Genomic DNA, 18,435 nt, shown 5'->3' on the forward strand with positions numbered 1-18,435 from the left:
TAAAGCAGCAAAAATTCAAGCGCTTCATTCAGAAAATGAAAGCAAAATACTTTTACCCACTGCGGTCATCACCATAGCACATAAGGGTGATTTATTCAAACTAAGAGCACTAATAGATCAAGGATCTCAAAGATCCTTTATATCATCAAAAGCTCAAAATCGGCTCAAATTGCCAATAAAACATTCAAATTTCCAAATCTCGGGAATGGGCGGAAGAATTATCCAAAATTCGAACAAAATATGCCCAATTACGATAGTATCTCCAAATGCGGATATTAGAATAGATGTGCAAGCCATCGTTCTACCGCAACTTACCAATTTGCTTCCAAGCTACGAAGTAAATAAAATACACTGGGAAAAATGCTCACATCTTAAATTAGCAGATCCCAATTGTCATACCCCTTCACAAATCGACATATTATTAGGCAGTGACTTAATACCTCAACTAATTCTTGAAGGTATTGAGAAAATCTCCAATAAATTGTTAGCCCAAAATACAATCTTTGGGTGGATTATAAGTGGCCAAGTCCCTGAAAAAATCAATTCTTTCACCACACAAGTGGAAAATATCTCAAACGAGTTTTTAAACAATCAACTTAAAAAATTCTGGGAAATAGAAGAATTACCCCAAATTACCCAGCTTTCAGAAGAAGACCAGGCATGCGAAGCCTATTACAAATCCACAACAAAAAGAAACGAACATGGTCGTTATGTTGTGCGATTACCTTTCAAACCAACTTTCCCTGAAACCATAGCTCTAGGCCACTCTAGAGTATGAGCAGGCCAGCAATTTCTAAGCCTGGAAAAAAGCCTGATAAAGAAAAGCGAGCTTAAATCGGCATACGATAATGTGATGGACGAATATCTTGACCTCAATCATATGGAAGAAGCTGTACCATATGAAAAGGTATCTAAAGGTAGATATTTATCATTTTATCTGCCACATCAAGGGGTAATAAGACCTGATAAAATTACAACAAAAGTACGAGTGGTTTTCAATGCCTCAAAGTGTACGAGCTCAGGCAAATCACTCAATGATGTACTATACACAGGGCCAACATTACAACCTGATCTCATGTTGCTAATTCTAAATTGGCACATGTTTAAATACGTTTTCAATGGGGATGTAGAGAAAATGTACAGACAAATTCTAGTACATGAAGATGACCAAGATTTCCAGCGTATAGTCTTCCGCAAATCAAGTAATAGTCCAATCAGCGACTATAAACTTAAAACCGTCACCTTTGGCATCAATTGCGCACCCTATTTGGCGATCAGGACACTACATGAAGTGGCAAAAACAAATGCAACAAATTTGCCTTTAGCATCTTCTGTGTTGCAAACACAAACATACGTGGACGACATACTATCAGGTAGCCACAGTCTGTCCTTAGCGTGCGAATCACTATCTCAAGTGATTAAAGCACTAAATTCAGCGGGATTCCCCTTGAAGAAAATTACTTCAAATCACCCTGATATAATAAAAGACATTAAAAAAGAAGACTTATTAGATACAGACTTCCTTAAATTTGAAAAGGCTAGTACAACTAAAACTCTAGGAATTCAATGGAATGCGATAACAGATCAATTCTCATATACAATTGAGTCAATATCTGCAATGTCCGCCATTACAAAACGCCAAATACTTTCCTCGGTGGCAAAACTTTTCGACCCCGCAGGATGGCTTTCGCCAATAATGATTCAAGCAAAAATCCTCATTCAAGAATTGTGGCAAGATGGCACTGAATGGGATGAACAGGTAAAACCTTTACGTTTAGCGAAATGGGTTCAATTTGCTAACAATTTACATACTATATCAGAAATTCGAATCCCTCGATGGGTAAATTTCACACCTCACATTAACACAGAATTACACGGTTTCTGTGATGCCTCCGAAAAGGCGTATTGCGCAACAGTGTACGTACGCACTCAGTACGATAACAAAATATCTCCACACCTCTTGGTAGCCAAAGCCAAAGTTGCACCTTTGAAGACACTCAGTCTGCCACGGCTTGAACTGAATGGTGCTCTTCTGTTAGCAAAATTAATTTCCATAGTCCAAACCCATCTCAAAGTAAACGATCATAAAATGTATCTTTGGTCAGATTCAGAGATAGTTTTAGCATGGTTAGAAAAACAACCCTATTGCTGGAAGACCTATGTATCTAACCGAATATCCCAAATTCTAGACTTAGTTGGCCCAGCAAAATGGCAACATGTTGCAAGTGCAGATAATCCAGCGGATCTTGGGACAAGAGGTTGCAAGCCACTGCACCTCACCAGCAGTACACTCTGGTGGAATGGTTCAACATGGCTAACAGAATCACAAGAATTCTGGCCAAAGTCTCCCGCTCGTAATATAATAGCGCCGGAAAGTAGCAAAATTGAAAATTTTCATATCACTCCAGAAGAGGATGATATTCTCCACCGATTTTCGTCATTTGCTAGAGCACTAAGAGTAGTCGCTTACATGCACAAATTCATTCAAAGACTTAAACTAAAAATGAAAAGAGCACCAAATGATCCTTGCGTACAACTAACGCATTCCGACTTGCAACATGCCAAGGTCAGTCTAATATTATATACACAAACTCCCTATTTCAGCAAAGAGAAATCAAAGTTGCTCGAAAAGCGACCTCTCGAAAAGGGAAGCTCACTTCTCGTATTAAATCCTTTCTTGGATTCTAAGGGATTAATAAGGGCAAATGGAAGATTGGCGAACTCCAGCCTTAGTTATAACGAACGACATCCCATCATTATTCCAGAGAAATCCCGTTTTACTTACCTATTTCTAGCAAATCTGCACCATCTTACACTGCATGGTGAGCATCGATTAATGCAACAAATGGTCCGTCAAGAATTTTATATACCGCGACTAAAGCCACAAATAAAAAGGACGATTTTCATGTGTAAACCATGTACCATGCACAAACACAAAATGCGCACGCAGATCATGGCAGCTTTACCACCTGAGCGCTGCAACTATGCTCTACCCTTTACCATCACTGGGGTTGATTTTGCTGGACCTTTCCAGATAAAGGCCTCCATGTTAAGGTTTTCTTCATTTAGAAAAGGGTATGTGGCTGTCTTTGTATGTTTTACGACAAAGGCAGTACACCTCGAGCTTTGTTCAGATCTGACCACTGCGGCTTTTCTTGCAGAATTTGCACGCTTTGTCGGACGACGCGGATTTCCTTCAAAAATAATGAGCGATAATGGGAAAAACTTTGTCGGAGCCCAAAGAGCAACCGAGAAGGAGTTTATAAACTTCATGAAAGAAGTCTTCCCTGAAATAGTTAATAAATATGCACCCCAAGGGATCGATTGGCAATTTATACATCCATGTTCTCCACACATGGGCGGACTTTGGGAATCAGCAGTAAAAAGCTTTAAGTCCCATTTAAAGAAAACGGCTGGTAATCATAAATTCAATTATGAGGAGTTTACTACACTACTCACTCGTATCGAAGCCGTATTAAATTCAAGACCCATATCACCCCTCTCGCAAGATCCCTCCGATTTCACAGCTCTTACACCAGGTCATTTCCTCAGAGGAGCTCCTCTTCTCGCCATACCTGAGACAGAAGGAGACTCACTCAGTTTAATAAATCGATGGGAAAGAATCAAGATTCTCCATCACGAATTCAGCCACAGATGGAAGGAAGACTATCTCAAAGATCTCCATAAGAGATATCGCTGGAAAACGGCCCAGAAGGAAGCCAAGGCAGGAGAATGCGTAATCATACAGGACGAATGCCTTCCTCCAACAGAATGGCGACTAGGCCGCATTGAAAAGGTTCATCGAGGATCAGATGGTCACATAAGAGTAGTCGATGTGCGAACACAAACCGGCATATTAACTCGACCAGTCACCAAACTGTGTTTTCTTCCAAACAGCGAAGAACACCTTCAAACTAAACCGCAAAATAACTCGCAAAATTAATCGAAAAATAATAAATCAATTCCGCTAATTCGAAATTAACACGCGTTATAATCCGTACACAAACAAAAAATAAATTCAAACAAGCGCGTTGAAGACCAACTTATCATACATGTACATATGAATAGATATGTAGCTACAACAACTACATTCTAATATTATAAACAAAATCAATTTAATTACAATTTATATTCCCATAGAAATGGACGTAGAGGAGACCCAAACCGCCTCCAACACCGTAAGGTCCGAAATCGCTATACCCAAAGCGTCGGCTGCATCCGTTGCCGCTCCAAGGACCAGGGTTATGCGACCACCGCCATCCGCCGAAGCAGTCAGGGAGATGAGAGAAGAGCAGCTATTGGAGCAACAGGGGCCTCCATGTTGCAGCCTGTGCCATCGCCCACACGCCCTGAAACGATGCTCCATTTTTAAGAGCATAAAGCCCGCTCAACGAAAACAGGTTGCAAGAGCCCATGGGCATTGCATGACCTGCCTGGCAGATGACAACGCCACCATAGAGTGCTGGGCCGACGGCGCCTGTCAATATTGCCAGAGGCCCCATCACACTCTATTCCATCGTTTTCCGCGCCGAGCCAATCCGTCGGAAAGTAGCACCAACACACGTACCAGACCACGCAGTGATGCTATCCGGCGTCGACGAAGCAGCCACTCAACCACAACGCGTACACGGCCATCTCCGCCACGCCACGCTCATCGTCAGCACCAACGACGCTCAACAGGGTTGAGCGCTGTACTCAGTACACTACAACAGCTGCAACGGCTCCTAGCCGATTAATTCGCCTAGGGGGGCCGGGATGTTCACATGAGCTATGAGCGTTCTGCAGCATCCCACATCACATCACCACACATCACCGTACATCACATCATATCACGTCACAACACCTCATCACACAACAGCTCACAGCATACCCCAATACACACACACGCATCAAACACCGATCATTACTACAACACTGCAACACAACAACCATACAATCATCAACGAGACGACTCGTAATGTTAGCCAATATTCACCACCCAAACCATCAAAAGGGATTGACCCGACCGGGATTAGCTTCTTACCGTTTCATCCGTGAAGAAAGAGAGTCGTCCGCGAATTTAAGTTTTATCAGCATTCCTTTTGCATTTTGCACTTGTGCTACCGCAAAAATCACCGCAATCTCCGTTTTACTAAACCGCCAAGTGACGGGAGTGACGTGACACAGCAAGTTCGCCAATCGTGTACCACCGTGGGTTTCGCAAAAAGCCCAAGCAAAGTGTGCATATATTTATACATATTTACATTGTGTAACTCTACCTAATAAACCTTTTATAAAGTGTGTGGAAAGCAGTGTGTTTTATTTCCCACCTCAGAATTATCCTACAACACGTAAGTATACTAGTGGCATACGTGAACATTTTCTATTCCAAGAGAGTTTTTTGCTGTAGTACAAATTATCTCTTTTAAATCGCTCCATATACTTTCTGCACTTCTTGATGGGATATCATTTATTTTGTCATTAATTTCACCTTCAACTAGGCGTTTCACACTTTCGTCTCTCAACTTATCTACAGTGAGTGCCACTCAAAATGGCCCACCTGTGAGAAGTTAACAAAACGTGTTATAAACAATAAAGCTTAGTTTTTCTATTTTCTTTTTTTTATTTTTCTTAACTTTTAGACAACAGCCAATAAAAAAAACTTAAAAAGATTCATTGATAAAATAATACTTCCAATATTTACGCAAAACAAAAAATTCACATCGAATTATATGAACCACATGAAATGGCCCACTTATTTAAGTTTAATAAAATGCATAAAAATATCATTAAGTAATTAGAAATTAGTACTTTGTGGGATAACCTCTTTGATTGATAACTGATTTTAACCTATTAGAAATAGATTCCACCAATTTTTTTGTGTAGTCGGGAGGTATTTTTCCCCACTCTTCCATTAGTGCGGTCTTGAGATCATTTTGATTTGATATTGCGCGCTTCCGAATTTCAATTTCCAATTTATGCCATAAGTTCTCAATTATGTTTAAATCGGGAGATTGCGGAGGTGTTTTTAAAACTTTAGGGCAGTTATACAATAACCATTCTTTCACGATATGGGCCGAATGCTTCGAATCATTATCTTGATACAAGTGAAATGTACTCTCTATACCCAGTTTATTTGCACTTTGTTTTAGATTTTCTCGCAAAATTTGTAAATATTGGAATTTGTCCATATTTCCTTCCACGAAGCAAAGATTTCCAACTCCTGCAGCCGAACAAGCACCCCACACCATCACATGTCCACCCCCATGCTTCACTGTAGGTCGAAGATGTTTCGGATTAAGCTCTTCATTCGGTCTTCGCCATACGTTTACTCTCCCGTCTGATCCAAATAAGTTAAATTTAGATTCGTCCACAAATATTACGTTTTTCCAGAACTCAAAATATTTCATGTGGTAGTTTTGAGCGTACTCTAAACGATTTTTCTTGTTTTTCTCACTAACGAATGGTTTTTTCCGAGCAATTCTTCCATGTAAACCAGCCTTGTGAAGAACCCTTCTGATAGTTGTTGCACTGGATTTTGTATTAAATTGTTCAGCTAACATATCTCGAAGGTTTGGAGCACTTAGACGTGGATTTAATTTTACTTTTTTGAGAATCCAACGCTCTTCACGTTCATTTAGCACTTTCTTACCAGGATGTTTTGGTTTGTTTGCAATTCGATTTTCTTCGTTATAGCGTTTTATTATATTTTTTATTGTGCTGCGTGGTCTTTTAACTATATCTGCTATTACTCTTTGACTTTCACCGTTTTTATAATGTTGTATAATTAAACTTCGTATTTCATTTGTGGTTTGAGGAGCCATTTTACGAAAATGTGCAAGATCTTACACTCTCAAAATCGCAAACAGAAATAAAAAGTCGGTCTGATGAAAAATATGTCTAAACTAACTAAACAGACAAAAAATTGCTAACGGGTTTAGTAAAATACAGTTATTTGAGTTGATTTCAACGAGAGGGTCATTTTGAGTGGCGCGTCATTTTATGGTGTATTTTAACATTTTCTTGTAAATATTGAAAATACCGCTATTTCACTCAATGCCTTTTGGTTTTTTATATTGCTTACTAGTTGAGGTTTGAGGAAAATAATAGCAATTAAAAATAAATAATAAAGGCTTGGTGTTATAGCACGTTTTGTAAACTTCTCACAGGTGGGCCATTTTGAGTGGCACTCACTGTATATTTAGCTTAATTTTAGGCTTACTTTTTTTAATTACTGCTAGCCTAATACGCAATTTTGCCAATAGCTAGTTGTGATCCGAAGGTACATCCGCTCCTGGATATGTATTGACCCTTTTTATTGAGGAACAGAAGCGACTATTTATCAGAATGTAATCTATTTGATTTCTGATGATATTATCAGAGGCGTCCGAGGAGGATGGAGTCATGTGTAGAAGTTCACGCAAGTGAGGAAAGTTCTCTGATCGCCATTCACTTGGGAGTGGCCAGAAACGATTCTTTTACATATGACTCAAGCAGCTCACGACTTCCGGCCTTTGACCAAGTATCCTCTGGGTAGCCTAAGAACATCCGTTTGAAGGCGAGCAAAAGTGAGAAGACGAAATATCCCCTACTTAGGGTTGTGCGCTGGGTTTGGGACCCGCCACGTAAAAGAACACCCCCAATGAAAATCAACTATAAGCCTCGGATGAGAGACCCCCCTTTTGATGACGACCATGGCAAACGAAATAAGGACTACGATTTGAGGGCCCTTAATTGGGAATTTGCCGCTGCCCAGCTGGTTGATGTCCTCGTGAAAATAAAGGCTGACATCACCGCCGTCCAAGAAATGCGATGGACGGGACAAGGACAGAGACGAGTAGGACCTTGTGACATCTACTACAGTGGCCATATAAAGGAGCGCAAGTTTGGTGTTGGATTCGTGGTGGGAGAGAGACTCCGTCGCCGAGTACTATCATTCACTCCGGAGAATGAACGTCTAGCCACAATCCGCATCAAAGCAAGGTTCTTCAACATCTCGCTGATTTGCGCCCACGCCTCGACGGAAGAGAAGGACGATGTGACCAAAGATGCCTTTTATGAGTGCTTGGAGCGCACTTATGAGAGATGCCCCCGCCACGATGTCAAAATCGTGCTTGGCGACATCAACGCCAGGGTGGACAAAGAAGGTATCTTTGGCACTACGGTCGGTAAATTCAGCCTCCACGAGGAAACATCCCCAAATGTGTTGAGGCTGATCGACTTCGCCGGGGCCCGAAATATGGTTATCTGTAGTACTAGATTCCAGCATAAGAAGATACATCAAGCTACGTGGCTGTCTCCGGATCGAAAAACCTCCAACCAGATCGATCATGTTGTGATAGACGGAAGACACGTTTCCAGTGTTTTAGATGTGCGTGCGCTCCGAGGTCCTAATATCGACTCTGACCACTATATTGTTGCAGCCAAAATTCGCACCCGCCTCTGTGCAGCAAAAAACGCACGCCAACAAACACAAGGAAGGTTCGACGTCGAGAAGCTGCAATCACAACAGACAGCCGAACGATTTTCTACTCGGCTTGCACTCCTGCTCTCTGAGAGCACTAGCCAACAACTCGGTATAAGGGAACTGTGGGACGGCATTTCAAACTCCTTACGTACAGCTGCAACCGAAACCATTGGTTTTCGGAAAGTGCAAAAGAACAGCTGTTACGACGACGAGTGCCGTGTCGCAGCGGAGAGAAAACAGGCTGCCTACCTCGCAACGTTACGATCGACCACAACACGTGCGGGATGGGATAGATACCGAGAGTTGAAGAGGGAAGCGAGACGCATTTGCAGACAGAAGAAGAAAGAGGCCGAAATGCGTGAGTACGAACAGCTCGATAAGCTGGCCGACAGGGGTAATGCTCGAAAATTCTACGAAAAGATGCGGCGACTTACAGAAGGTTTCAAGACCGGAGCATACTCTTGTAGAACCCCCCAAGGTGATCTAGCCACCGATGCCCAGAGCATACTTAAATTATGGAGGGAACACTTCTCCAGCCTGCTGTTGAGAGGAGAATCGACACTCACCATTTATTCGTCGATTTCAAAGCTGCTTTCGACAGCACGAAAAGGAGCTGCCTTTATGCCGCGATGTCTGAATTTGGTATCCCCGCAAAACTAATACGGCTGTGTAAACTGACGTTGAGCAACACGAAAAGCTCCGTCAGGATCGGGAAGGACCTCTCCGAGCCGTTCGATACCAAACGAGGTTTCAGAAAAGGCGACTCCCTATCGTGCGACTTCTTCAATCTGCTGCTGGAGAAAATTATTCGAGCTGCAGAACTTAATCGAGCAGGTACAATCTTTTATAAGAGTGTACATCTGCTGGCGTATGCCGATGATATTGATATCATCGGTCTCAACACCCGCGCCGTTAGTTCTGCTTTCTCCAGACTGAACAAGGAAGCAACGCAAATGGGTCTGGCAGTGAACGAGGGCAAGACGAAATATCTCCTGTCATCAAACAAACAGTCGTCGCACTCGCGACTTGGCACTCACGTCACTGTTGACAGTCATAACTTTGAAGTTGTGAATAATTTCGTCTATTTAGGAACCAGGATTAACACCACCAACAGTGTCAGCCTGGAAATCCAACGCAGGATTACTCTTGCCAACAGGTGCTACTTCGGACTGAGTAGGCAATTGAAAAGTAAAGTCCTCTCTCGACGAACAAAAGCCAAACTCTATATGTCACTCATAATTCCCGTCCTGCTATATGGTGCAGAGGCTTGGACGATGACAACAACCGATGAGTCGACGTTGCGAGTTTTCGAGAGAAAAGTTCTGCGAAAGATTTATGGTCCTTTGCGCGTTGGCCACGGCGAATATCGCATTCGATGGAACGATGAGCTGTACGAGATATACGACGACATTGACATAGTTCAGCGAATTAAAAGACAGCGGCTACGGTGGCTAGGTCATGTTGTCCGGATGGATGAGAACACTCCGGCTCTGAAAGTATTCGACGCAGTACCCGCCGCGGGAAGCAGAGGAAGAGGAAGACTTCCACTCCGTTGGAAGGACCAAGTGGAGAAGGACCTGGCTTCGCTTGGAATATCCAATTGGCGCCACGTAGCGAAGAGAAGACACGACTGGCGCGCTATTGTTGACTCGGCTATAATCGCGTAAGCGGTTCCTACGCCAGTAAAGAAGAAGTCCGATGGAGATTTCCACGACCACAAGCCACTTATTAGTAGCAAAAGCAAAGGTGGCACCTTTAAAAACTATAAGTCTCCCACGACTTGAGTTATGTGGCGCACTACTACTTTCAAAATTTGTAGCCATGGTGCAAATGCATTTGAATATGACAAAATGCAAACTATATATGTGGTCCGATTCAGAAATTGTACTAGCCTGGTTGGTGGTTGTACTAGCCTGGTTGGTGCTGGTGGAACGTCTCAAATTCTTGACCTAGTGGGATCAGCCACTTGGCGTCACGTAGCCAGTGCTGACAATCCTGCCGATCTAGGTACAAGAGGGTGCAAGCCACTGCACCTTGCCACTACCACCCTCTGGTGGAATGGCCCCCGATGGTTGATAGAATCTCCTGATTCTTGGCCACAATCCCCCATGCACAATATTATCGCCCCAGAAGGTCGAAAAATCGCCTCCTTTCATACATTATTGGATGATACCGACATCCTTGAACGATTTTAATCGTTTCCAAGAGCTCTCAGAGTAGTTGCTTATATGTTCAAATTTATAGAGCAACTCAAAAGCAAAATCAAGGGATCACAAAATTTCCCATGCAACACAGTGACGCACCTAGAGTTACAAAAGGCAAAGGTCGCACTAATAGCATACACACAAGCGCGCTACTTCAGCCGCGATATATCAGTACTAAGAGAATCGAAGCCGATTGATAAAAAGAGCTCACTCTTAGTTCTAAACCCATTTCTGGACACGAAAGTTCTGCTTTGTGCCAATGGGCGGCTCGCTAATTCGAGCCTAACATACAATGAACGCCACCCCATAATAATTCCGGAGAGGTCACCATTTGCCACATTATTCCTCCACTACATCCACACCTTAATGCTACACGCCGAACATCGTCTCATGCAACAGATGGTACGCCAGGAGTATTATATCCCCCGTCTTAAGCCGCAAATCAAGAAGTGCATCTTCACGTGCAAGATTTGCGCTATGCACAAGCAGAAGATGCGAACGCAGATTATGGCAGCACTTCCACCGGAACGCTGCAATTTCGCTCTGCCTTTCACCACAACAGGTGTGGATTTTGCTGGGCCTTTCCAGGTAAAGGCGTCTCCCACTCTCATGAAAGGCTATGTGGCTGTTTTTGTATGTATCACAACAAAGGCAGTACATCTTGAGCTATGTAGTAATCTGACGACGGAGGCTTTTCTCGCGGCATTTGCTCGCTTCGTCGCTCGACGTGGCTACCCATCAAAGATCAGGAGCGATAATGGCAAAACTTTCATTGGAGCTCAACGAGCCACAGAAAAGCAGTTTGTGGATTTCCTAAAACAAGTGTCACTCGGCATCGTACAAAAGTACGCCGTTCTCAATTCACGGCCACCCACAGTACTCTCGCAAGACCCCTCAGATTTCACCGCCTTAACTCCAGGGCATTTTCTAAGAGGAGCATTAATCCTGGCCATTCCGGAGCGGAGTCGCTATCCCTATTAAAACGATGGGAACGAATTAAAATTCTCCATCATGATTTCAGCCGCCGCTGGAAGGACGAGTACATAAAGGATCTCCACAAAAGATACCGTTGGAAAACTTCTGAACAAGCGCCTCAACTTGGAAACTGTGTCCTCATTCATGATGATTAGCTACCCCCTACCGAGTGGCGGCTTGGCCGCATAGAAAAGCTACATTATGGCTCTGACGGTCACACACGAGTCGTGGATCTCCGCACGCAAAACGGAACACTAACCAGACCGCTCGTGAAGCTGTGCTTTTTACCAACCACCGACGACCGCGAACCTGAAAACCGCAAAATATAGACCGATATTATCGCTACACAATAAACGAACCAAATAAAAACAATAAGATATGAGAAAGTACGCCAATAACAAACCGTCAAAATATAACAAATCACCAAAAAATAACAAACCATCGAATAATAACAAAGAAAACTAACAGAAAACGGTCAATCAATACGACGACCCATTCATGTCACATATCGTGGCACAATGCCCCATATCTCATTGTATGATAGATTTATAATCGATAATCTTCTCTACACAAATCACCATGGATGTAGATACACCAGTCGCAAACACGAAACCGCTCGGGCAACCAATCCGCCACGCACCGGGCCTATACCAGCGCCCCGAACTTTGGTTGCAACAGCACCGGCAACCGCGCCTGCTGCGGTCCTTCCATCTGCACTTCGTGGTGGCACTCGACCGCCACCACACCCATCACGGACTTCGCAGACCCTAAGGTGCCCCATCTGTCGGCGCCCACATCGCCTGCACTATTGTGGGATATTTAGGGGTATGCGACCTGTGCAACGGCAACAAGTTTCCCAGGCACATGGGCATTGCCACAACTGCCTGTCATATAAGTACACATATGACTCCGGAGTGTGAGTCACGAGGGCTGTGCCAAATATGCCACAGGCCGCATCATACGCTGCTGCATCGCAACGCGCCACGCGCCACGCGAAGTGAATCGGCCACCCATCCATCGCGGCCGCATACCCCGATTCCAACCCGCAGCTCGTGGCGCACCCCAGCAAGGGGGAACCTCGTTGCGGCGTCGACAGTTTGGACCACCACCTCGTCGATCTACGGGTCTGAGCATCATTGTGGCAACGCTGCAGCGCCTTTTAGGCTAAACAGTCGTTTATGGGGGCCTGGATGGTTAAATGAGCTTCTGCGCTCCCCTCTAATTATAACACAACTTCACCACACATACACACCACATATTCACACCACACTACACACATTAACTCAACACATCGGCATCATGCGCATCATCCGTTTCATCCCATACTCAACACACCACACGCATGATGACACCACACATAATCAACAAAAGGGACCGACGGACGGCGTCCGGCCTTTTTTGTTCTCGGTTCATGCGCATACACACTAACTTACTTCCAATCGCTTCAACTTTCATTTTTTAAAAAAGTTCCTTCGAATTCGTCAAAGGTGAGTGCCGGTAGTGCTTATTTTACAGAAAAATATACACAAATCTTTATAATTTAAATAGAAATTATAAAATCTATTTAAAACTTACCTTACTCAACAATTTAACAACGTAAAATAAAATGGCGGCTAAAACAGGGTTGCAAATATATTTTTGCGTGACATTGCTCGCAAATATACATGAGTTTTGGTCTAACATATATTACAGCCATTGCGAATAATTTTCTGCGTGTGTATGTTGTTGTGCCGGTGCACCAAGAGAAAATATATGCAATTCTTGCACCGTGCAAGGGTTTTGCAAGAGCAAGCGAATACCCCTAATAAGAACAAAATCCGCGAAAGGCCTCTGATAGGCAAGGAAATAGTGGGGCAGTAAGGAAATGTTACAAGTGTGGAAGTATCTCCCATCTAGCGAAAGATTGTGGTGTAGATAACAAATAATATAAATGTGCGGTCAAATGGGACATCGCAGTTTCGAGTGTGGCAGCAACGTAGGAAGGCAGATAAAAACCGAGAGGGGTACAGTTAATGTGATGTTTGAATGTCCATATAGTAAATGTAGTGGACTAATTTTCAAAAAGATCAAGATGAGAGGCGTATATGTTGATGCTAAGGTTGACACCAGGTCTGACCTAAGCTTACTTAGGTACAATATTTTCAAAAAATTTACTTGTCCTCTATCAAGTTTCGAAAAACGACGATTAGTCGGCATTAAAGAAAGCGAACTGAACACTATAGGCAGTATTACAGAAAATATTGAATTAGATAGGGTTGCAACACCGGTTACTTTCCATGTTACCACAAGTAATGACTTGATACTCGTATATGAAGCGGTCCTTGGGAATGATATTTTAAAGTTTGCGGACGTAATATTTTCAGAGGGTACTGTAGAGTTTAAAGAAAAAACTCAAAGCAAAACCAGGGAAGTTGAGATAGAAGGAGAAGAACCCCAACGAAGTGGAGAAAAATAGGATACTGGTAGTAAGAAAGCACTCGATACGGAATGCATCACTCTTTTATCAAAATTTACGTATCTTTGCCTAGAGAATAATTTAGAAAAAGTTGAGGACAATCCACTTTTCAACTTAACTCATTTGACTGTAGACTATCGCTCGCCTATAATTGAAATGGTTACTCAATACTCTCCGGTAAAACAATCCCAATCATCAGTTGAAATGAACATCTTGAGTGATTATTTGCCTATCTACCAAACTTCACGAAGAATGTAATATGCAGATCAACGTGTGATAGATACCCAGGTGAATGAGTGATTGAAAGGTGGCATAATTCAACCAAGCAGCTCAGAGTACGCGATGGCACAAAACGGTTGTGTTCTGACTTTAGAAAGTTAAATGAAAAAATAGTGAGGGAAAAATTTCCAATGGCACTCTTCGATGATGCTTTGGAAAGATTACAGGGTGCCAAGATGTTCTCTACTCTTGATCTGGCCAATGGATTTTTCCATGTGCCGGTCGAACCGAACTCAAAACGTTACACCTCATTCGTAACCCATAGCGGGCAGTATGCATTTAATTTCGTACCTTTCAGAATTTGTAATTCTCCTGCCGTATTTTGCGGTTATATATCAGCCATTTTCCGAGATCTAGTGTAGTAAGGAATCATCGTCATTTATATGGACGATATAATTATTGTATTTCAGCATTAAGCAGTGATGAAGGGCTACATAAACTAAAAGTCGTTTTAAAGAGAGCCGAAAGTTATGCGTTAAAGATTAAGTGGCAAAAGTGCCACTTTTTGATGAAGAGAATTCAATTTTTAGGATACATTATTGAAGAAGGGGGTATAAAACCCACGGACGATAAGATAAAGGCAGTGCAAAATTTTCCAGTCCCGCGGGATAAAAAATCTCTTCAAAGATTCCGGACTTACTTCCTATTTTAGAAGGTTTGTGGAAGGGTATGCGTTAATTGCTAGGCCTCTAAGCGATATGCTTAGGAAAGACACAAAGACACTGAATTTAGATTCAATGAAAAACAATGTATAGCTTTTCAACAACTTAAAGGGGCGCTCGCTAAAGCTCCCGCCTTAAAACTTTATAACCCGAATGCCGAAACGGAAATTCACACGGATGCTAGCTTGCACGGTTACGGTGGTGTATTGCTTCAAAAAGACAAAAAGATCAACAATTTCACCCGGTTAGATATATGAGTCTCAAAACTCGACCAGGAGAAGAAAAGTATTATTCTTACGAATTTGAGGTACTTGCCATTATACAGGCTTTAAAGAAGTGGAGAATTTATGCTATAGGGAAAAAGATTAAAATTGTGAGCGATTGCAATGCGTTTGCACTAACCATGAAGAAAACAGATATATCACTTATGTTTCTCGAAGACTTCGATTATGTTATTGAGCACAGACCGGCTACAAAAATGAGACATGTTGATGCACTCAGTCGAATGACATCAATGTTACTTGAAGATTCGTTAAATTTTCGGTTGAGAGAAACACAACAAAGTGATGATTGGGTAAAAGCGGTATGCGCTGCTTTAGAGAAAAATATTTACGAAGACTTTTATTTGAAATACGGTATACTGTATAAAGACCCTGTGAAAGAGTTGGTGGTAGTACCGCAAAAAATGGAAGAGGAAATAATTCGGATAGGACACCGTCCTACACTGGTCGGAAAAAAAGACAGGAGATTACTTGGAAAAATCGTTTTATATTTCACAAATAGAACCAAAGATGGCAAACGTTATTAGAAATAGTGTAGAACTGTGTAGAAGCAAAGGCGGGGAAAAAGGAGGGCTTACTCTGTCCTATAAATAAGGAGGATAGACTGCTGTTGACATACATATCATCTTGATCACTTAGGGCCTATGGAGATGACCCATACAAAATATAACCATTTGTTTGTAGTGATAGATGCTTTTAGTAAATTCGTGTGGTTATACCCAACAAAGAGTACGGATTCGGCTTCGGTAATAGACAGATTAGAAAAACAAGCTTCGGTGTTCGGAAATCCAAAAAGAATAATCACCGATAGGCGAACAGCATTTACAACTAGGAGTTTTGAAGATTATTGCGCTAAGGAGGGCATTCAGCATCTTATTGCAACCGGAGTACCACGCAGAAAAAGACAAATCGAGCGTATCAATCGTATTATACTCGTACTACCATTGACATAGACACGTTGAGAGGATACAACAACTTTTGAACAACACTCCTCCAAGAAGTACCAAGTTCACACCTTTTCGAATTCTAACTGGGTTAGATATGCGTACATCTGAGAGAATATATACAAGATTCAGAAAGAGAATAGACGAAATTTCAACTAAAAACAGAAGTCAGAAAAATAATACAATGTTAATGATTTAGTAGCGACGCGGTATGGTTCAGGGCTTAAAATAAGGAAACATTTTTGGGGCCGTATTCAGTGAAGGAACGACTTCCACATGGAAGATACACTGTGGAAAAGTTCGGTGAGGTTAAGCGACCGAGTAAGTTCTAACGGTGGCCGAATTTATGAAACCTTGGAACCCAGCGTTCGGGGCGAACGCCAGTCAGAACAGCCGAGTGTAGGAGAATTGCGGACAACACGATCCGGACAGATCTTTTAATTGCAACTCTGAATAAGCAGAACGCTTACTGACGCCGAACGAGAACGTATAGTTGCAAATCGTATCTAATAACGTGTCGTTTTACCAATTAAGCGAGTGTTTAATTTTATACAACGAAAGAGTTCCTACATAAATGAAAATATGAATAATCTTGTATACAAATTAGAGGATACTTTATTTTTGTATCAAAGCTGGTATTGTTACAATGAAAAATTATTGTATGTAGATAAGCGAACTCGATAGTGTACGAAACCGTGTCGATCTTTATTCCGCCAATGTCCGATATTTATTCGGCTGATCGAGTAAAGTAAACGCAAACGAAGCGGTGCCGTATTGATGTATCGAAGCGAACCAGCTGTCCAAGCGAAGGTTAATTGCAGCGCGCAATGGGTGTCGAAAAACGAATGTACTCCAAGCGATGATTCAATTCCTTTTTTGACTCGTTCGATGTGTCGTGATCATCCTTTTTGTTGTGAGGTGTCGTCGGGCTGTTAAATACTCGTTCTTTGACTTACACTGCTGGCACGTGGGCTGCTTTCTGTTTGTAGCAGCTAAAGCGGACTTCATTTCATTCAAGCGAGGCTGCTTCACGTGATTCGCGCAGGCTGCGTCTATGGGTCTTGTCCTCGAACACAATGCTTCTTCAGGTGATAAGTCATGGCACCATCTATTTATGGTAGCTTCACAATCCTTTCCACAATAGATTGTCGTTATCCAGCTGTTCTTCTCACTTTGATCGGGTGGCAGAGTCAACTTTTGTCATCACTTTGTGTATAATTATCGCGTTTGTAATTTGTTTTTCATCGCCCAGCGATAGCACTGAGTCATGCACAGCCGACACTTCATCAGTCATCGCGCGCAAAATGTTTTGAAAGTGTTTTGAAAAATTATCGTAAACTTTATTGAGACTTCTCGGATAATTTTCTTCCGACATTTGAAATGCCTTTACTGTGCCTAGAGCCTCTCCAGATAGACCATAAACCAAATGATTAAATTTTTAAATATCTGGGCTCTCAAACAAACTCATGAAATTTTTAAATTCTGAATATTCTCAGCAGATTACTTTAAGGAAACCTTAAGCTGTGAGAAGCTACAAAAAATGTTTCGGCATCTGAGGTTCCATTTTTTGCTCAAACTGTTTTTTTATCAGCAATTATGTCATCTAACTCCCTTCGGGCCGTGTCGTCTTCATCAATCTCTTCAATCTTAGATTGGAATTTCATTAATTTTTCACTATTTGAGTTCAATATATTGATACATTTCAATTCGATTGAATTTTTTCGAGAAGGCTCGTTTTTATGCGCAAAATGCCACTTTAAGCAACCGTCCTTTGACGCTTTAATAACTTTAAGTCGATCCTTACTTGGAGAGAGGCTGGCGATAGTTAGGCTGGTATTGTCACCAGCGAAGCGAATGAAATTCTAGGTGAATTTCGCTATTTCGAATTTCGAGTACCGAGCGCATAGTAAATTCGCCACGAAGTGGAATATTTGGTATTTCCATTTGCGAATTTATAAAATTCGTTTCGCCTCAACTGTCAAAATTTGGCGAACGTTTATTCGATTCGAGAGTGCAATTAAAAATGGAGAAAACGTTGGTAAAATTTTGAAAATTTATTTATTGTATTTAATTCATTACAAATTTAATTACACAGGTTCACAAAAAAAATCGATGAAAGGTTCCTTTGACCAAACATGGTGTATTATATGAATTTTGGGCCGGTGAAACCGAATCTGAAGTCCGTTTTG

The 18,435-nt window shown here is 42.0% G+C and overlaps 1 protein-coding gene across 2 annotated transcripts in view; it reads left to right on the forward strand.

Moving 5' to 3' along the window:
* The first annotated feature begins 7,184 nt into the window (after positions 1–7,184).
* Positions 7,185–18,435, forward strand: part of LOC125779302 (uncharacterized) — a 320,147-nt gene continuing 308,896 nt past the window's right edge. For both annotated transcript variants that reach the window (XM_049460571.1, XM_049460570.1), the window contains exon 1: positions 7,185–9,901. In XM_049460571.1, coding sequence (XP_049316528.1) covers positions 7,622–9,106 — 1,485 coding nt within the window. In that variant the 5' untranslated portion in view covers positions 7,185–7,621 and the 3' untranslated portion in view covers positions 9,107–9,901. The remainder of the gene's footprint in view (positions 9,902–18,435) is intronic.

Source organism: Bactrocera dorsalis, chromosome 6 (genome assembly GCF_023373825.1).
Source record: "Bactrocera dorsalis isolate Fly_Bdor chromosome 6, ASM2337382v1, whole genome shotgun sequence".
NCBI classification, from domain to species: Eukaryota; Metazoa; Arthropoda; class Insecta; order Diptera; family Tephritidae; genus Bactrocera; species Bactrocera dorsalis.